Source organism: Babylonia areolata, chromosome 6 (genome assembly GCF_041734735.1).
Source record: "Babylonia areolata isolate BAREFJ2019XMU chromosome 6, ASM4173473v1, whole genome shotgun sequence".
Taxonomy (NCBI): domain Eukaryota; kingdom Metazoa; phylum Mollusca; class Gastropoda; order Neogastropoda; family Buccinidae; genus Babylonia; species Babylonia areolata.
The window spans coordinates 10,926,502-10,948,345 of NC_134881.1; the positions used below are offsets into that span (position 1 = coordinate 10,926,502).

General features: G+C 40.2%; 2 protein-coding genes across 2 annotated transcripts in view; one reads left to right on the top strand and one right to left on the bottom strand.

The window, feature by feature from the left end:
- The window catches only part of LOC143282730 (nuclear apoptosis-inducing factor 1-like), a 30,306-nt gene extending 20,765 nt beyond the window's left edge, over positions 1-9,541 (top strand). Inside the window, exon 3 of the mRNA XM_076588459.1 lies at positions 9,415-9,541. Coding sequence (XP_076444574.1) covers positions 9,415-9,422 — 8 coding nt within the window. The 3' untranslated portion in view covers positions 9,423-9,541. The remainder of the gene's footprint in view (positions 1-9,414) is intronic.
- LOC143282729 (sialate O-acetylesterase-like) overlaps positions 1,242-21,844 on the bottom strand; it is a 24,522-nt gene continuing 3,919 nt past the window's right edge. Inside the window, exons 3-10 of the mRNA XM_076588457.1 lie at positions 21,835-21,844; positions 21,085-21,223; positions 18,973-19,189; positions 14,502-14,614; positions 13,090-13,226; positions 9,790-9,947; positions 9,424-9,610; positions 1,242-8,409 (exon numbers count right to left, since the gene is read on the bottom strand). The exon at positions 21,835-21,844 is cut by the window's right edge and continues 215 nt beyond it. Coding sequence (XP_076444572.1) covers positions 8,071-8,409; positions 9,424-9,610; positions 9,790-9,947; positions 13,090-13,226; positions 14,502-14,614; positions 18,973-19,189; positions 21,085-21,223; positions 21,835-21,844 — 1,300 coding nt within the window. The 3' untranslated portion in view covers positions 1,242-8,070. The remainder of the gene's footprint in view (positions 8,410-9,423; positions 9,611-9,789; positions 9,948-13,089; positions 13,227-14,501; positions 14,615-18,972; positions 19,190-21,084; positions 21,224-21,834) is intronic.

Consider the following 21,844-nt stretch of genomic DNA (forward strand, 5'->3'; position numbering starts at 1 on the left):
ATATAAATATAACAGTAAATGCAGTTTGCATATAATTAGGCTTCTTTTTTTAAAATTTTTTTGTGCCCATCCCAGAGGTGCAATATTGTTTTAAACAAGATGACTGGAAAGAGCTTAATTTTTCCTATTTTTATGCCAAATTTGGTGTCAACTGACAAAGTATTTGCAGAGAAAATGTCAATGTTAAAGTTTACCATGGACACACACACACACACACGGACACACACACACACAGACAACCGAACACCATGTTAAAACATAGACTCACTTTGTTTACACAAGTGAGTCAAAAAGCGAGAGGAAAAGGAGGGAAAAGTCAGTCTGTTGTGCAAATGTCCCTGAGTTTGTAAAGCACTTAGGGCTTGGTCTCCGGCCGAGGATAGGTGCTATATAAGTATCCATATCATCATCATCATCAACATACTAAACAATTTTCTGCATCACAAAATACGTATCTTCACAAGAACAATTTCAGCTGGCTTATTCTCCTTCTTCACAGGGAGCTGTCATCACAGAGTTTTGTAAAATCACACCAGATTTCTTCCTTCCTAAGAAAATTTTCAGCTAGTTTTACCAGCTGACTGTGATACCAAAAAGGTGTGTCATTTACTACTTATTTATTTTATTATCTATTCAACAGGCTACATTTTTGTTCACTTCATTTATATCTCAGCTGACAATGAAAGCTGAAAGTATATATATATATATATATATATATATATATATATATATATATATATATATATATATATAAAAGTATTAAAAAAAAAAAAAAGCAACAAAACAACAAATATCCATATATTATAATCCCCAAACAAGGCTGCTGTTTTGTTTATTTTTTTATATTTCTTTCTTTTTTTTTTCTTTTTAGTTTCTTTCCTTTTTTTTTTTTTTTTTTTTTTTTTTTTTTTTTTGGTAAATGAAGTTTAATGATACTACCACTATCATGTTCTTGCTCTTGTTGCTTATAGTCCTGCCGACTGCACAGGGCCATATCAGGACTGTCAAACCATACGAATGCTCAACCACGTCAACACAAAACTGTCGCATTTACAAAACAAAACATTAAGACAAACCCACAAAACACAGTTCACGACACAGTACTCCAACCATGTAGCTCCTTCTGATAAATATGACAGAGGATGAAGACAAAAATGACTGCAGGATTCTTCAAAGACAAAAAACTAAAGTTTATAAAAACCTTTTGGGTGGTAGTTGAATCCTCTTAGTTTGGACATGACGTTTCGGACCATAGGCCCGTTGTCAAGTATGGTCCGAAACGTCGTGTCAAAACTAAGAGGATTCAACTACCACCCAAAAGTTTTTTTATAAACTTTAATTTTTTATCTATGACTGAGGATGCCAGCTATTCCGCTTAATTTATCATCCCCAGATTACAAAAATATTATAAAAAAGGAAAAAAACAAAAACAAAAATAAAAAAACAATACCTCAAAGCCAAACAAAAAATACACAAAAAAGGACATATTGGCAAATAACACTGCAGAATGGGCAGCTAGTGCCCACCCCAGTGTTTACATCTCACTACCTAATCGCCAGAGCAAAACAGCACAGACAGTACATCACAGACTGCAGAAAAGAGAAAAAAGTGTCAAGGCTTGCTCGAAAAAAGGAATGGGAATGCACTGGGAAGACAGAAAAAGGAGACAACAGTGAAGAAAGAAAAAAAGGCAGAAACAAAGAGAGTGATAGAAAAGAGGAAATTTCTAGCACAGAATTCCCAGAAGGTGGGGATGCTATTTATACTGAAAGACCCTCGGCATTCCCATGGGGGGTAACACTATCATCATCATCATCATCGTCAGAATAAAAAAGTTTATCTATATTATCTATTTACCACCTATTCAAATAAATTTTGCTCCTAGCATTTACAATACAAGAAAATCAATAGGATTATATTATCAAAAGTTACACATTCGATCTAACTATGCAAGTAAGTCCAACTAAATGTGCAGCATTACAAACTGTGAAAAAACGATACATCACATTAAATGAAAAATGTCAAAAGGCTGTTGAATAACACAACATGCATACGAGATCTTACCAACTTTAGTTTGTACAGATGTTACTAACTTCATAAGTAAATATTGTATTGTATTGCAATGCATTGTATTGCATTATCTTGCGTTGCATTACATTATATTGTGATGTATTGTATTACTCTTTTCGTCAAAACATAATTCTCTGTGTGAAATTTGAGCTGCTCTCTCAAGGGGCTGAATTCAAGACAAAATTCATTTTGCCTTCAGGCAAGTTACCTTTGACATGGTAGGGACCCGCGGGTACAGTTTAATGTGAAGGATAAGTTGCCTTCAAGTTCAAGACACGCACGTTTTGCTCAGACAGCTAACCTGTTGTCTATGATTAAAAATCCCCGTGATCCCCGTCTACTCATGCTCTCAGTTTCACTTCTCATTGCACCACGGTTCGGAACATTATCGAGAGAGTTCGCAAAATATGTGCTATACATAAAGCACGCCTGTTTTCTCTGAAAAAAAAAAAAAACACACCCAAAAACAATGCTGCAAAAGAATCCGCCATATTTACCTCTGCTTCATGGGCAGTCACCCTTGGCAGGTAGCAAAGTTTGTATACCCGCGGGTAGGCTCATGTGTTCATGAATACTGGATATTGCTTACCTTCGGGTAGTTTGCCCTGCCTCAGGCAGATTACACATTTAGCCGCAGGCACGATGGTCTCTTGAATACGGCCCCAGGAGGATCACATTACTGCAGTGAGAGAGCCACCCTTTTCTTTCTGCCTACAAGCGTATTTGTTTTCCTATCAAAGCGAATTTTTCTACAGAAAATTTTGCCTGGGACAACCCTTTTGTTGACCAGCATCCAGACCACCACTCAAGGTTTAGGGAGGGGCAGAAAATACTGGCGTCTGTGGGATTTGAACCAGTATGCTCAGATTTTCGCGTCTCCTAGGTGGACGCATTATCACTAGGACATCATTCCACAAAATGCATGACTCAACAACTTAAGTACTCAAGTAAATATATACAATCTTAGTCAACTTGAATATCAAAAGCCTGTATGAAATAAGCAATACATCAAACCCAAATTATAGGGTTCTTTTAAAAACAAAAAAAAAAAAAAAAAAAAAAAAAAGGCTTTGCCCTTTCTAACTATAGAATAGATTGAGATCTTCTACCTGATCAAACCATTTTCTTTCAAATCAAGTTTTCCGTTTATTACCTTGATTTACCCTGGCTAAACAACACATGCCACAAGAGATTTTTTTTCTTTCTCATCTTTCTTTCTCTCTTATCATTCTTCTAGTTTCACAAGTTAAATATCTTTGCATTTCTGTGGCTGAACTGATATGATATTCTTCATGGTGAATCAGTTGAACCTATACATTTTCAGTCTTGAAATATGGTGTTACTGAGAAACATGAGCAGGTCAAAAGCTGGTTTAGGGAAAATGCATCTCTCTTAACGTGCCCAATGTAACAATGATAATAATAATATCAATAACATTATCAATAATAATAATAATGATGATAACAACAACATTAATGATAATAAAAACACTAAAGTCCTCAGAACTACGCCACACATTCTTGGTGGTCAGACCTGACTGACATTACAGTCAAATAAACAAAGGACTTGGAAGCTGCACACCTTCAACATGTTCACATGCACGCTTCACAAAATAAGTTAAGGAACAGCCTACAAAAGCAGGTATGTTTTCTTTAAAAAAAAAAAAAAAATTGTGTGTGTGTGTGTGTGTGTGTGTGTATCTAAAACTAGAGAGAAATGGTTTGAACCATGCGGGCTTCATACTGTCTACCACTGGCCTCTTACTAAACACACAAACGGCTGTGTCAGGAACACGTGCACCATGGACAACTTGAAAGAAAAAAGGCGTTTTAAAAATTGGATGTTTCGGCCAAAAATGTAACTGTCATTCAGTGATAGTTTATAAACAACCGCTGTGGGGTTTTTTTTTCAATGTAAAAGAATGGAAGTGTGCATGTTATGGATCACCTGTGGTTATGAGTGGTGATGCTCGTTAATAATTGGCGGAAAATACTGCTGCTTGCCAAAAAAAGAAGGAGAAGAAGAAATTGGGGAAAAAAAACAAACCAAAAACGTCTGCAACTTTTCACCATGCCCCCAAGAAAGAAGACTACTGTGCAAGTTCCTAAACGGTCCTTAACTTTTTGTGAACCCTGTAGAAATACATTGCTGAATCCTGAGATCACATGATTTTTATAGACACCCCCTCCCCACACACACACCCACTCACACCTTACCACTTTCCACCAGCTGATGGCCAGTCACATGATGTCAGAGTTTTTATATATAAACAAAGAGGGCAGATTTAACATCACTTCTCATTTTCAGTAGAAAACAACAAAACAAACAAGCATAAAATTCCCAACACCACACGATAACTACCACCACCATTAATTACCACCATCATTTTCTTCATCTCCCTCACCACCATTAATTACCACCATCATTTTCTTCATCTCCCTCACCACCATTAACTACCACCATCATTTTCTTCATCTCCCTCATCACCATTAATTACCACCATCATTTCTTCATCTCCCTCACCACCATTAATTACCACCATCATTTTCTTCATCTCCCTCATCACCATTAATTACCACCATCATTTTCGTCATCTCCCTCACTACCATTAATTACCACCATCATTTCTTCATCTCCCTCACTATCATTAACTACCACCATCATTTTCGTCATCTCCCTCACCACCATTAACTACCACCATCATTTCTTCATCTCCCTCACCACCATTAATTACCACCATCATTTTCTTCATCTCCCTTATCACCATTAATTACCACCATCATTTTCTTCATCTCCCTCACCACCATTAACTACCACCATCATTTTCGTCATCTCCCTCACCACCATTAATTACCACCATCATTTTCTTCATCTCCCTCACCACCATTAATTACCACCATCATTTTCTTCATCTCCCTCATCACCATTAATTACCACCATAATTTCTTCATCTCCCTCACTACCATTACCACCATCATTTCTTCATCTCCCTCATCACCATTAATAACCACCGTCATTTTCTTCATCTCCCTCATCACCATTAATTACCACCATCATTTTCTTCATCTCCCTCACAACCATTAATTACCACCATCATTTTCTTCATCTCCCTCACCACCATTAATTACCACCATCATTTTCTTCATCTCCCTCATCACCATTAATTACCACCATCATTTTTGTCATCTCCCTCACTACCATTAATTACCACCATCATTTCTTCATCTCCCTCATCACCATTAATTACCACCATCATTTTCGTCATCTCCCTCATCACCATTAATTACCACCATCATTTTCGTCATCTCCCTGAACTCTGTGAAGAGTCACTGGGTTGACACGCAGAAGAACTGTTCACCAGATTCCTCCAGGGTCTGTCAAACCCTGGATGTCTTCAAATGGTTTTCCCGTCTATTCTGCAATATTGTATTGTATTGTATTGTATTGTATTTCTCTTTTTTGTCACAACATATTTCTCTGTATGAAATTTGGGCTGCTCTCCCCAGGGAGAGCGCGTTGCTAAACTGAGAACGCCACCCCTTTTTTTTTTTTTTGGTATTTTTTCCTGCATGCAGTTTTATTTGTTTTTTCTAGGAGTATCGAAGTGGATTTTTCTACAGTATTTTGCCAGGGACATCCCTTTTGTTGCCGTGGGTTCTTTTATGTGCGCTAAGTGCATGCTGCACACGGGACCTCGGTTTATTGTCTCATCCGAATGACTAGTGTCCAGATTATCACTAAGGTCTAGTGGAGGGGGAGAAAATATTGGCGACTGTACCGTGATTCGAACCACTGTGCTCAGATTCTCTCATCTCCTATGCGGACACTTTACCTCTTCACCAATACTGTCAGTCCGTCAATTTGTTTTTATATCTTCCCCTCTCTCTCTCAAAAGTTCCTTCATTGAAGACTGGTCAAGCATTTATTCCTGCTCCCAGTGTACAACATATAATAAAACTTGACGTTATAACAAATGACATGCACTGGTGACGGAAGCTTCAAAGCTTCATATAAACACCTTGGAGGACTGCTTTTGCAAGGCTGTTGGACCTTGTTATGCCACCATGCCAATGTAGTTTTCTTTTCTTGACTAATGTCAGCAGATCTTCATAATCGCGGCCCAGTTCGCTGCTTGATGGTTTGGCCGCACTGGTTCAACGGTGATGTGATCGGTCTATCTGACGTTTAGTATCATGTGGTGACATCTCCTCCTTCTTCTTCTTCGTTCGTGGGCTGCAACTCCCATGTTCACTCGTATGCACACGAGTGGGCTTTTACGTGTATGACCGTTTTTACCCCGCCATGTAGGCAGCCATACTCCGTTTTCGGGGGTGTGCATGCTGGATATGTTATAGTTTCCATAATCCACCGAACGCTGACATGGATTACAGGATCTTTAACGTGCGTATTTGATCTACTGCTTGCATATACTCACGAAGGGGGTTCAGGCGCTAGCAGGTCTGCACATATGTTGACCTGGGAGATCGTAAAAATCTCCACCCTTCACCCACCAGGCGCCGTCACCGTGATTCGAACCCGGGACCCTCAGATTGACAGTCCAACGCTTTAACCACTCGGCTGTTGCGCCCGTCAGTGACATCTCGTTTCTCTTGAGAGTGCAGTGAAAGGAAGGTTACAAAGGCCACATACTGACACAATGCATACATTATACTTTCAAAAATTACAACAACAAAAAGGAGCAGGGGGGGACAAACAGCACCATTGTAGCATGACAACAAAAAGCATTGCAGATAAATATCATATAAAAGTTAACACATACTGTCATGAAGAAATTACACTGAATCTCACATTGGTAATTTAAGTATATATATATATCTACATCTATATATATATATCTTCAAACACAAAAAAGAAAAGAATATAAAAAAAAAAGTAGCAAAATACAAGCTGAGGATCACTTTGTCTGAATATGTATAAGGTTATGATTTTTATATAAGAAAACATGATACTCTTTTGATATGTGTAGCTTTTAACTTAAATATCTGTAGGCAAGGCAGCTGGCACCCTGATGTACTGGTAGTTCATGCTACCAGGAAATTGTAGCAGGTAAAAATGTATCACATCAATATGAAAACTTTGAATCGGCACTGATATCAAAACCATACAAGATGTATCTCCAGAAACAGAAAAAAGTAAAAGAAAAAAAAAAAGATTATGACAGAACTTCATACAGCAGTACGTTTCACTAGAGTCAGTCAAAACTAAAAAAACCATATTGCAAAAAATATAGAATTACAAAAAAAGAAAAAAAAAATCTTTGTAAATCAGCAGTGCAGTTTGCTGCCACATTATGAACATTTTTGAAGAAAAGAACCTTCTTAGCAAGGGGGAAAAAAACAGAAAGAAAAGAAACTGGACCCCACTTTGCACTGGAGTAATATGGCCACTGACGTTCTTTGTAAGTGGCACTGATTGCATAGTTTTGATTAAAAAAAAAAATATATATATATATATATGTATAAAGATGCCTACATTAATCACAAGACCATGACACGTTACAATTTGATCAAAGCGAAAACTAAATTGCATGACCAACTGAAAGCTAAATCAGAAGGAAAAAATCAAAACAGCATCGAGAAACCCTTCCTCTAAACTGGTTTCGCTGAGCAAAAGTAATGCAAACCCCCAAAAGGAGGAAGTCCCAAAAGAAGAATGGCGACTAACCTCATGACCTGTAGTGTCGCGCCAACTCTTTGTCCTAGGTCTGAGGTGACAGCCTTTCTCTGCTCATCAGCAGCTGCAGTCAAGAGGGGTTAAAACAAACCGCATGCATTCATATTATCCTGAACATGTAAGCCCACATGTTAGTGAACCCATCTCAACGGTCACATCTCGTAAAGATAAAGCAGTAATTCTGCTGAAATTATTATCATCATTATTTTGTGTGCACGCGCGCGCGTGCGTACATGCATGTGAAAACAACAGAAAAAAGAACAGAAAAGAAAACAAAAACAAAAAGATATACCCAGTGACCAACTCTCACTCAGGAATCACTTGCTGCTTGGACCAGTCGATGTCGTAGGTGAACTCTCCACCACCACCAACGTTGCCGCCGATGGTGTTGGCACTGATGACAGGTTTCAAGGTGACAAACGGAGGGCCCGGCAGGCCGTTCTGGTCCGAGTACACGGCGCACCTCTTGAAGACGCAAGGCGACTCCCGCCAGGCATAGCGAAGGCCCAGGATAAACTGGCCGGCCCCGCACACGCTGGCGTCCAGGATCAGGGAGGTGGAGTTGCTGCCCATGATGGGTGTCGGCAGCCACCAGGCGGTCTTGCTAGAGCACTGCTGCTGATGGCCATTCCAGGAGCAGCAGAACTGGAAAAGACAACAAAAAAAAAAAAAAAAAAAAAAAAAAGGTTGGGAAAAAATCTACAGCCCCAGTTTAGTATGCTATAAATGAATAAACAATGAAAAAACAAGTTTAGCATGCCATAAATGAACAAACAATAAAAACAACAACAACAACAACAGTTTAGTATACTATAAATGAACAAACAATGAGAAAAAACCCTTCAATATGTCATAAATGAATAACAATGAAAAAACAACAGTTTAGTATGCTATAAATGAATAAAAATTAAAAAAACACACCACCAAACAACAGTTTGGTATACTATAAATGAATAAACAATGAAAAAAAAACAACATTTCAGTATGCTATGAATGAATTAAAAAAAAACACATGAGGCCAGAAGAACAAATGATTAACAACAAATAGTAAAGAGTGGTAACTCTCTTCATTCACAAGGTACACAGCTTCAAGCTAACGCTGCTAATGCTGTAAGTTTTGTTGTTGATGCTGCTGCACCAATCATTTGCACAGTTTCAGCGGCATTGCTCCCAGACCCTGCTCTCTGAGTCTTGCCATACGCAGCCACACAAGGGTTAGTCCGTCACAGTCCAAGTGTCAGCAGTCCACAGGGAACCATCGATGTTAGGTCGCCAGGAGGCTATAATACCAACATGTATACAGACACACACACACACAAACCAGGAGGGTTTTTTTTGCTGAAGCATCACTCCTGACAGCAACAAGAGTGTAAATATAACATGATATAAATGATGATAATACTTACCATGAAAATAAGAATGATAGGAATGTGAATTTACATAGAGCATATTATTGTCAAACACGGCTCAAGGGCCTTCACAAAAAAAGGGTGCACACACACACACACACACATATATATATACACACACAACACACACACACAAACACACACATACATCAGTAGCAGAAGCAGAGAAAAACCTCTGAAATGACCATAAGAACCTCCGAATCCTGTATCGAAATGAATCTGAAAAAAGCTGTTCAAACAGGAACCTGACCTCAAAACCCTCCTTGGAGAGCACACGGAGCCAGTCGCCAGCAGCATAGTTAACGACGACGTTATCTCCCTGCTGCACGATGCTGACAGGTCGTGGACCCTCGGGAAGAGGGGACCTGCCGTAAGCCACAGCCATCCCCGCCATGAAGAGGCGTTCCGCCACGTCCTGCTTGTCACGGGGATGAATGCTGCCCGAAAGAAAAATCATACACCATCATCGTTTTGACAAAAAAAATCCTCTCACAAAACGTTAGAAAAAAAAATGGGGATGAAGCTGACCAAAGACAGCAAAGAGAGGGGAGTGCACACAGTTCATCACCTCAGCATCGTGGCCTCCCCCACCCCCGTCTAACCCACTTTTACCCACCTGCCCCAGGGAGATGTGAAGTCCGGAAGGTCCATGGCCACAGACATGAAGACGCCCTTCATCCTGGGGTTGGGCACGTACCCAAAGTCGGCCGTCTGGTGCCAGCGGATGTCCGGGAACCCCACTGTCACTGACATGTCTGGAGTATTGCCTGACAGCTGCACCGAAAAAAAAGAAAAAAAAAAATCAATGTCATACTGCATATAAATGGAGGTCTATTGAAAAAAACCCAAAAAAACCCTAAATAACTGTAGGTTATAAAAGAAGACTCACTTTTGAAAAGAAGCGTCCAAAGTATTTTTTAAACCATATTTACTATGGGATTGTCTTCACTGACTGTGTTAACTGGAAATGACGCGGTGACTTGACTGTAACCTGTCTTCACTACGCCTCTAATATTGTATTGTATTGTATTACTTTTTTTGTAAAACAAGACTCACTTTTGGAACGAAGCGTCTGCTGCTTTAAACCATGAGTTTGTCTTCCCGGACTGTGTTAACTGGAAATGACTCAGTGACTTGACTGTAACCCATGTTTTCGCTACGCCTGTAATATTGTGTATTGTATTGTATTGTATTGTATTGTATTGTATTGTTTTGTATTACTCTTTTTTTATAAAACAAGACCCACTTTTGGAGAAAAAAAAAGCATCCAATGTTTTTTTGTTGTTGTTTTTTTTACCATGGGTATGTCTTCAATGACTGTGTTAACTGGAAATGACACAGTGACTTGACTGTAACCCATGTCTTCACTACGCCTGTAATATTGTATTGTATTGTATTGTATTGTATTGCACTGTATTGTATTGTATTGTGTGGTATTGTGTTGTATTCTATTGTGTTGTTTTGTATAATTGTAATACTCTTTTGGAAAAAAAAAAAAAAGCATCTGATGTGGGTTTTTTTTTACCATGGGTATGTCTTCAATGACTGTGTTAACTGGAAATGACACAGTGACTTGACTGTAACCCATGTCTTCACTATGCCTGTAATACTGCATTGTATTGTATTGTGTTGTGTTCTATTGTGTTGTTTTATAAAACAAGACTCACTTTTGGCAAAAAAACAGCACCTGGCGTTGTTGTTTTTTACCATGGGTATGTCTTCAATGACTGTGTTAACTGGAAACGAAACAAGTGACTTGACTGTAACCCATGTCATCACTACGCCTGTAATACTGGACGCTCCTGATCAAAAATGAGTTTTACAACCCACAGTTGTTTTCAGTTTTCAAGACTTTCTCCTTTTGTGATCTTTTTCTAGACTGAGCAGTCATCTTTCATTCTATCACATTGCTTGCAGCCCAGGTGACTGAACAGTGGGCCATTTCAGGGCTGAGTAAACTGTCAGGTCTTAACTCACTCAGTACGGCCAGTCCTCTCTTCTCCTCTTCACAGACCCTTCAGATGTCCAGTGGGTGTCTGAATGACCCAACCTATAGCTTCCGTCGTCAGAATTGTGGTATTCTTTGTCAACATTCACCTCTTCAGTATAAGAGCCCTCCGCTTGCAATATTTTGATGATGGTAATTGGCGTGAAATGCTGTTAACGTCGTCTCTTTCGTCGTTCGTATGGAGAGAGTTAAAAACAACTGAAGAAAACACAAAATAATCTTGAAAGGTCAACTGGAGTGATGGCCTAGAGGTAACGCGTCCGCCTAGGAAGTGAAAGAATCTGAGCGTGCTGGTTCGAATCACTACTCAGCCGTCGATATTTTCTCCCCCTCCACTAGACCTTGAGTGGTGGTCTGGATGCTAGTCATTCGGATGAGACGATTCACTGTTCAGTGGGTTCCTTCTCACTGTGGGGTCACGGGGAACGAAAAGGCCGATGCTCTCTCCAAGGCAGGCAGCAAAATGAAGCAGTTCAGCCACCCCGTGACCTACAGAGAGGCCAGGACCATCATCCACAACCGTTACCAGAACCAGTGGAAGAGAAGGCTGGGTGCAAACAGTGGTGTCGATCCAATCCACCAGCTCCAGAGACACCAGCAGACAGTCCTCTTCAGACTGAGAACTGGCCACTGCCGACTACTGAGTCACCTTCACCGTATGAAGATCGCCCACACTGATGAGTGTCCATGTGGCACTGGACCCCAGGCCCCTGAACACATCCTCCAACACTGCCCAACCCATGAAGCTCTATGGCGTCAAACCTGGCCAGGGGGCACGGAGCTACAGGCGCAGCTTTGGGGAGACCGCCACGACCTGGAGAAGACCGTGGGCTACATCGTGGCGACAGGGGTGACCGTCTGACGCAGCCAAAACATCGAACGCAGAAGAAGAAGAAGAAGAAGGATGAGACGATAAACTGAGGTCCTGTGTGCAGCATGCACCTAGCGCATGTAAGAGAACCCACGGCAACAAAAGGGTTGTTCCTGGCAAAATTCTGTAGAAAAATCCACTTCAATAGGAAAAACAAATAAAACTGCACGCAGGAAAAAATACAAAAAAAAAAGGGTGGCGCTGTAGTGTAGCGACGCGCTCTCCCTGGGGAGAGCAGCCCGAATTTCACACAGAGAAATCTGTTGTGATAAAAAGAAATACAAAATACAAAAAACAAAACAAAACAAAAAAAAACAACAACAACAAAAAACAAAAAAAAAACCCAACAATGTAAAAACAGAGACCAGTTCACTCATGTCTTGCTCAATCCATATCAAAATTCAAGTTTTGGAAACAGTGCATACTGCACCACACAGAGAGAGCAGAGTTTGGTTATTACTCACACAATCACCACACTCACTTATATACATGCAGTGTGCAGTTCTTTCTCATTGTTTTCATTAAAAAAAACCCAGATTTCCAGAGTATGAATCTAAAGATCATGACACAATTTAGAACTTTAAAAGCAAATCAATACATTGTCATACATGAATATGAAAAAAATACACACACACACACACACACACACACACAGAGGCAAGAAGAATAGCAAACGCATTTACATTTATCAAATAACACTGCAGACAAAAGGAAATTTTCTATCTAAAATTACGTTTAAATAACATACTTACCGTGATCCAACTAGTGCAGACTCCGGCAGGGGTCTGACATTCCTGTCCTGTGCAAACTACTATCCGCCTATGCGGAGAAAATGAGAGAACTACGGCCGATAACCTCCCGGAAGTAGGTAACGTCCCCCTTTGTCCCCCTGGCTAGCGCCCTCTTTTGACGGCAGCCATCTCGACACCTGTTCCTGTGCACTTCATACGGCTAAGTTTTGCAGACAAACTGCCATTTTGTCAGGTGATGTTGTTAAAAAAAACAAAAACAAAAACACCTGACCATCATGAACTCACCTGCACAAACCCAAAAGGAAAGTCGGGTCTGGTTTGCTGGGAGGCGGTGGAGAATTTCAGTCTCCAGTCGTCGATCATGGCAGGAAAGGTGCAGTTGTAGCGGTTCCTCATCACAGCTGTGCTCGAGTCCTGCTCACCTGTGAAACATTGTGTGAATGTGCGAACTGGTTAGGCCACTACGGGGTGCGACTGTCAACTGGTTTGAAGCGCTGGACTTTCAATCCAAGGTTTCTTGGCTTAATCCTAGTATTTGGTGCCTGTTTTTGGGTTTTTTAAAAATCATCGTGAATGGCCCTGCCATGTGAAACCATATCTGCCTGCCTGCCAGCCTGAGCCTGCCATTAAGAAACTGCAAAAAACACTTGTTAAAAAAACACAAACTCAACCTGCCCTTGCTCCTGAAGGCAGCCCAATTATCATTATATTTTGTGAACTAAATGGAAGAAAAAAGAATGACCAAGTTTAGCTGTGCTATTTTCAAGTTTAGCATACACATGGTTTTTAGCCGATGTCTTGGAAGCCACAATGATTTAGAGCACAGGATGAGTGTCTAATGTCCCTGACCTTACCACAGTAAGTCTGTTGTTTTGTACTGGTTTGTGACAACAGCAAAATCTGGCACAGTTTCTGCACTTATAATCTTCATCACTATTGTCACTACTTTTATTCTCTTAGAGTGAAATGGAGGAGTCATCAGATTCTCTGGACCTTGCAACTGGAATGAACTTCTTCTTTCGCTGCATCAAGTCACCACACTCAGCTCTTTCAAGTCTGGCCTTAAAACCCACCTCTTCCCAAAATAGCCTCCCTTCCCTGTCTTTAGTTTCTCCAGTTTTAGAGTTATGCATGCGTGTGAATGACTGGTGCGAAAGCGCTTTGATTTGTCTCTGCACAAGATTCAGCGCTATATAAATACCATTATCATTATTATTATTATTCCCTGTCAGCAAAATGATCAAGATCGAACCAATGAAGAATCTCCTTGTTCAACAAATGTCACTTTCGAGACATCTTTACATCCAAATGTGACCAAATTACATGCAAAAAACCAAAAACAACAAACAAAAAAAAACACCATACAGTTTCCGAAATGGAAGCAATACCAGCATGGAAAGTTACTTCATTGCCACCAAAAGTGTGTACACTTAAAGCAAACATGAGTTGTTGTTGTTGTTTTTTTTTTTTTTTTTTTAACTTATATCACTAATACAAGATGGCAAACAAACACAGAAAAGGGAAGAGGCAACGTCAAACATAAATGTGTTGTTTGTTTGTTTGTTTTTCTTTTATTTTTGAGAACACACACACATAAATAAACAACAGAAAAAAAACAACAACAAATCTCTACACACAACACATGACACATGCACACACACACACACACACACACACACAGAACTTTACACACACACCTTGGTACCAGATAGCGCCATAGATAGTCATATTGAGCAGAGGGTTCACCATAGCATTCCACAGCACAGAATTGCCACCAGGTCCCTGGTACGGAGGGAACACCTCCGAATTTCTGTGCACAAGATAATGGCATGAATTTTCTGTACTTGTCACAAGACAATGATACGAATTTTCTGTAGCTGTCACAAGACAATGGTATGAACTTTCTCTAGTTGTCACAAGACAACTATATGAACTTTCTGTAGTTGTCACAAGACAATGGTATGAATTTTCTGTAGCTGTCACAAGACAATGATAGGAATTTTCTGTAGTTGTCACAAGACAATGATATGAACTTTCTCTAGTTGTTACAAGACAATGATATGAATTTTCTGTAGCTGTCACAAGACAATGATATGAATTTAGACAATGATATGAATTTTCTCTAGCTATCACAAGACAATGATATGAACTTTCTCTAGCTGTCACAAGACAATGATATGAATTTTCTCTAGCTGTCACAAGACAATGATATGAATTTTCTCTAGCTGTCACAAGACAATGATATGAATTTTCTCTAGCTGTCACAAGGCAATAGGGATGGTTTGCAGGTCCACTTTTTTGGCGGACTTTACGTCAGCTCAGAGAGCGAGAAGTAGGTCATATGATGTCATAGGCTGCCCACAACCGTAACTGGCTTCTCTAGAGTTTGCACTGCCTTTGTTCGGACAACTTTTGTGCAGAGTTTATAAATGGATCAGTTTGAATACGTAATGACAGATATATGACTAGAAACATGCTCAATGTAAATAACATACATAGAAGACTAAAGCAAATAATGGGTGTAATTATAAAACCAAATACATCTTGTATACTTGCAAAAATAGACACCGAAACTGTTCAAAATCCTTTCATCAGAACAGTGATTTCCACGACAAAATTTTAGCGCTTTTGGTGACCTGGAAAAAAAAAAAAAAGAAAAAAAAAAAGGAAATGTAGACGCACATGAGCATGCAGTTCTTGTGTAAAAAATAACCAGGGAACCTCCATGTAAATCAGATGAAAGCGTGTCTGCACACCCTCCCTGATATGAATTTTCTGTAGCTGTCACAAGACAATGATATGAATTTTCTGTAGTTGTCACAAGACAATGATACGAATTTTCTGTAGCTGTCACAAGACAATGATATGAACTTTCTGTAGTTGTCACAAGACAATGATATGAACTTTCTGTAGTTGTCACAAGACAATGATATGAATTTTCTGTAGCTGTCACAAGACAATGATATGAATTTTCTCTAGCTGTCACAAGACAATGATATGAATTTTCTGTAGTTGTCACAAGACAATGATATGAATTTTCTCTAGCTGTCACAAGACAATGATATGAATTTTCTGTAGTTGTCACAAGACAATGATATGAATTTTCTGTAGCTGTCACAAGACAATGATATGAATTTTCTGTAGCTGTCACAAGACAATGATATGAATTTTCTCTAGTTGTCACAAGACAATGATATGAACTTTCTGTAGTTGTTACAAGACAATGATATGAATTTTCTGTAGCTGTCACAAGACAATGATATGAATTTAGACAATGATATGAATTTTCTCTAGCTATCACAAGACAATGATATGAATTTTCTCTAGCTGTCACAAGACAATGATATGAATTTTCTCTAGCTGTCACAAGACAATGATATGAATTTTCTGTAGCTGTCACAAGACAATGATATGAATTTTCTCTAGCTGTCACAAAACAATGGTGTGAATTTTCTGTAGCTGTCACAAGACAATGATATGAATTTTCTGTAGCTGTCACAAGACAATGATATGAATTTTCTGTAGTTGTCACAAGACAATGATATGAATTTTCTGTAGTTGTCACAAGACAATGATGTGAATTTTCTGTAGCTGTCACAAGACAATGATTGTCAAAACACAATGACTGAGACAAGACAATGATACGAATTTTCAGCAGTTGTCACAAGACAATGATTGTCACAAGACAATGATATGACTTTTCTGTAGCTGTCACAAGACAATGATATGAATTTTCAGAAGTTGTCACAAGGCAATGATTGTCACAAGACATGAAAGACAATTACATGAATTTTCTGTAGTTGTCACAAGACACTGATAAGAATTTTCTGTCGCTGTCACAAGACAATGATATGATTTTTCTTCAATAATTGTGTTTCCTCATGTACCATGCACAAATGTACAAATTCATGTGTAAATACTACTTACATATAATGAAGTAACATTGCTCACAAATTAACTTTTGACAGGTAACATTCAGACAATGGGGTCAGTCAGTTTCAGTTTCTCAAAGAGGCATCAATGCTTTCAAACAAATCCAAATATGCTACACCGCACATGCTAGGCAGATGCCCGACCAGCAGCATCACCCAACATGCTTTGTCAGGTAGATATGTTTGTGTACTTATCAGAGTGGATTTTTCCCCCACAGAAACACACTTATGTGGCCATGGGTTCTTTTTAAGTGCACCAAGCGTGTGCAGCACAAGGGACCTTGCTTTATCATCTCATCCGAACGACAAGACGCTCATTTTGATTTCCCAGTCAAACTTGGGAGAAACAGCGAGACCGAGATTTTAACCGAGACCCTCAAGAACACTGTATTGGCAGATAGGAGGAGTTTGTATTATACTCCATGTTTGGTGTTACATATACTTACCATGTCAAACTGATGCAAACTAGGCCTATGGTTTGCTCTGCTTGGCCAAATTTCGTGCGGCTAACAGTGTAAAGACGGGCCCGCCCGCTCTCAGCCAATCAAACGCCTCTAAAAGCTATAAGCGCTGAATCATTCCTTTGGCCAAGGCTCTCCACGCCATCTTGTCAGGTCTACGCTCTGTCTCGTCTTACGCTTTTTTTGGCTATTAAGCGTATTCATTTGGCCTTATTTTGCTGCATGTGGCTTGTGTTTATTGTATTCTTACATTCTGTGTACTCGATTCGACTCGGCACCCTCGATTTGTTCGTTTTTTTCTGCCTCTAAGTCGATCCTGTCTTTCCTTTCTCTGTTGGGGGTCGGATTTTCGCTAGCCACCTTCCTCCTATACCTCAGTAAAATATTGCACTCACAAACACAAACACACACACACACAAAAAAAAACCCATCCCACATACCCCAAAAAAGAAGCGAGTGTGGCACTGTAGACAAGCACCAACGCATCAACTCAAGCGTCGAGAAAACAAGGCTTCAGCATGCCTCATAAGACCTCACTTCATGAAGTCAACACACAGCAAATGCGAAACAGTAACTAGTAAGTACAGCTTAATACAGCACAAAGCAAATAATGGCACCAAGCGTGTGCAGCACAAGGGACCTTGGTTTATCATCTCATCCGAACGACAAGACGCTCAGTTTGATTTCCCAGTCAAACTTGGGAGAAGCAGCGAGACCGAAATTTGAACCGAGACCCTCAGGAACACTGTATTGGCAGATAAGCATTTTAACCATTCTGCCACCTTCCTCCTATACCTCAGTAAAATATTGCACTCACAAACAAACACACACACACACACACACACACACACACACACACACAAAAAAAACCCATCCCACATACCCCAAAAAAGAAGCGAGCGTGGCACTGTAGACAAGCACCAACACATCAAGAAAACAAGGCTTCAGCATGCCTCATAAGACCTCACTTCATGAAGTCAACACACAGCAAATGCGAAACAGTAACTAGTAAGTACAGCTTAATACAGCACAAAGCAAATAATGGCAAACAGAAACAAACACAAACAGAGTAAATAAAGCTTTATACAACAGAGCAAATAAACAGCAAACAGAAACAAACACAAATACATCTTCATACAACACAGAGCAAACAAAGTCAACAACAGCAAAACACAAAGTAAACGGTGCTTTATACAACACAGAGCAAATAAAAGCAAGCGAAAACAAACACAATGTAAATACTAATATATACAACACAAAGCACATAAAAGAAAACCAAAACAAATACAGCTTTGGGACAGGAAAATGACAACAACAACTCGGGCACAACAGGCGAGTGGTTAAAGCGTTGGACTTTCAATCTGAGGGTCCTGGGTTTGAGAATCCTGGTCACGGCACCTGGTGGGGTAAAGGGCAGAGATTCTTCTGATCTCCCAGGTCAACGTATGTGCAGACCTGCTAGTACCGCAATCTCCCGTCACGCGTATATGCATCCAGACGATCAAATACACACATTCAAGATCCCACAGTCCATGTCAGCCTTCGGTGGGTTATGGAAACAAGAACATACCTGGCATGCACCCCTACCTCAACACCTCCTCAACCCCTGAAAACAGAGTAAGCTGCCTACACAGCAGGGGTAAATACGGTCTTACACGTAAAAGCCCACTCGTGTAAACGAGCAAACGTGTAAACCAGTGAACGCGAATGAGAGTAAACGACAGAATGTCACAGCTTACAAACGAGGAAGACGACAACGACAATGACAAACATACCCTGTCTTCTCCCCCTCCTCCTCCTCCATCTTTCCCCCTGCCTCCTCTTTCACTCCACACTTGGACAGCGCATCAGGAGAGGACCATGCCTCCACAGGCGTGCCCCCCCAGGTGGTGTCGATCAGCCCGATGGGGTAGCCCAGCGTCTGGTACAGCCGCTTGCCAAACAGCCAGCACACGGCAGAAAAGTAGTGGAAAGGACTCCTTCCCACCGTCGCTGTCGACAAAATTTGATTTAATGAAACGAGGAAGTTTGGGTTAGGTTGGGTTGGGTTGGGTTGGGTTGTATTGTGTTGTGTTGGGTTGGGTTGGGTTGGGTTGTATTGCACTGTATTGCACTGCACTATATTGCATTGCATGATATTGTATTACACTGTACTGTATTGTATTGTAGTGCAGTGTAGTGTACTGAATTGTATTGCATTGTCTTGTATCATATTGTGTTGTACTGTATTGTATTGCATTGCATCGCATTGTACTGTATTGTACAACACTGTACTATATTGTAATGTATTGCATTGTGTTGTACTGCACTGCATTGTGCTGTATTGTGGAGTGATGGCCTAGAGGTAATGCGTCTGCCTTGGAAGTGAGAGAATCTGAGCGCGATGGTTCAAATCATGGCTCAGCCGCCGATATTTTCTCCCCCTCCACTAGACCTTGAGTGGTGGTCTGGACGCTAGTCATTCGGATGAGAAGATAAACTGAGGTCCCATGTGCAGCATGCACTTAGCACACGTAAAAGAACCCACTGCAACAAAAGGGTTGTTCCTGGCAAAATTCTGTAGAAAAATCCACTTAAAAGGAAAAACAAATAAAACTGCATGCAGGAAAAAAAAAAAAAAGAAAAAAGGGTGGCGTTGTTGTATATGACACACTCTCCCTGGGGAGAGCAGCCTGAATTTCACACAGAGAAATCTGATAAAAAGCAATACAAATACAAATACAAACAATATTGTACTGTACTGCTCTGCATCACATTGCTTGCATTACATTGTACTGTATTGCAGTGCACTGAATTGTATTGTATTGTGTTGTGTTGTATTGTGCTGTATTGTATTGTATTGTGTTGTGTTGTATTATGTTGTGATGTATCATATTGTATCTAAAATATTTATCAATGTGAAATTAAGGCTACTCTCTTCATCCATCTATCTATCTATCTATATTCATGCCTATTATTCTTTTTTTCTTTCCTAGTTGTAGTAGTAGTAGCAATAATAATACTAGTATCGCCATCATCATCATCATTATTATCATTATTATTATCATCATCATCATTATCAGTAGTAGTATCATCATCATTATAATCATTGTCATCATCAATCTATATTCTTAATTATTATCTTTTCATCATACATTTTCTTCCGGTTCCTTTTACCGTAAAGTTCGGTCTATTGAGCACACTGGTATATAAGTCGCACCCACTAAATTTAAAAAAAAAATTGAACTTCATACACATATAAGCCGCACTGGCTTACAAGCCGCACTTATTACCGGTACCAGAACACATACCTATACTACGGAAAAGCTGTCAATACTGTAGGTTATGAAATAAACACAAACAAAAACAACACAAAGAAAAGCAAGCAAAAATACTGCTAGTGCCACATAAAAAAAATGATCCGTAATTTAGGGACAGTCACATTTATTCAACGTCGTCCTGCTCACTGAATCCACTGAAATCTTCGTACTTCAGTATCCGAGTTGAAGAGAACCAGCACAGCTTCCTCCACCATCTTGTCACTGACTTCAGCCTCGCTTTCACTTGTTGAACATGAACGCAAGGTGGAGGCCACTGCTGATTCGTCGCTTGCACTGTAGGCTGCTGCAGCACACAGTCCAGCCTTACAAAATCCATTGATAATGGTGGACTGCTTTACTTTTCCCTATGCTGTCAGGATCCAATGACAGACTTCAGCAAAGCTTGCTCGTCGCAAACGGCCAGTTTTGGTGAAGTACTTTTCAAGTGACACGCCCGGGATCGTTAAAATCCTCAAATAAGCCGCATCATTGTATAAGCCGCAGAGGTTGAAGAAGCTGGGAGAAAAAGTCGCGGCTTATAGACCAAACTTAACGGTGTTTGTTTGTACTTTGTCACCCTGTACTCACTGGCGTTGGGGAGGGACCAGGGTTCGGCAACAGCCTGCAAGTCTGGAAAGGGGACGGCCGATTCCTTCATAGCCACCGTGAACAGACGGATGTCTTTGTACTGGCTCGACTCATTCAGCTCTTTGCTGGCGTTGAATATCTGCCCGCAAAAGGACACGTGTATGTGTCATGTCATGTCGTGATACTGATGGGTGTGAGTCGTTTTACATAGATCTACCTGCAAGTATGATGATGATGATGATGATGATGATAATGATAACTATAATCATTATTATTACGGTTGTTATTGTTATTATTATGTGAGTGTGTGTGTGTGTGTGTGCGTGTGTGTGTGTGTGTTTGTGTGTTTGAGTATGTCTGTCTGTTCTTTTGTTTGATGTCAATCAACAACAACAAAAAAGTGCATGAGCATGTGTGTGTGTGTGTGTGTGTGTGTGTGTTCGTGTGCGCATGTCTATCTGTGTGTGTGGATACAGATATATGCTTGCATGCACACACACGTGTGAGCAGAACAAGCACACACGGACACAAACACAACATAAGCAATGCGGCACCCACACTAACATAGTCCAGTTTCCCCTGATGCCCACCCCCCCACCACGCCAAAACCTCCGAAAGAAACAGCACACACACACACACACACACACACACACACACACACACACACATACACACTCACACACATACACAAAAACACACACACTCGCTCACACATACTCACACATACACACACACACACACTACACATACCTGATCCGTG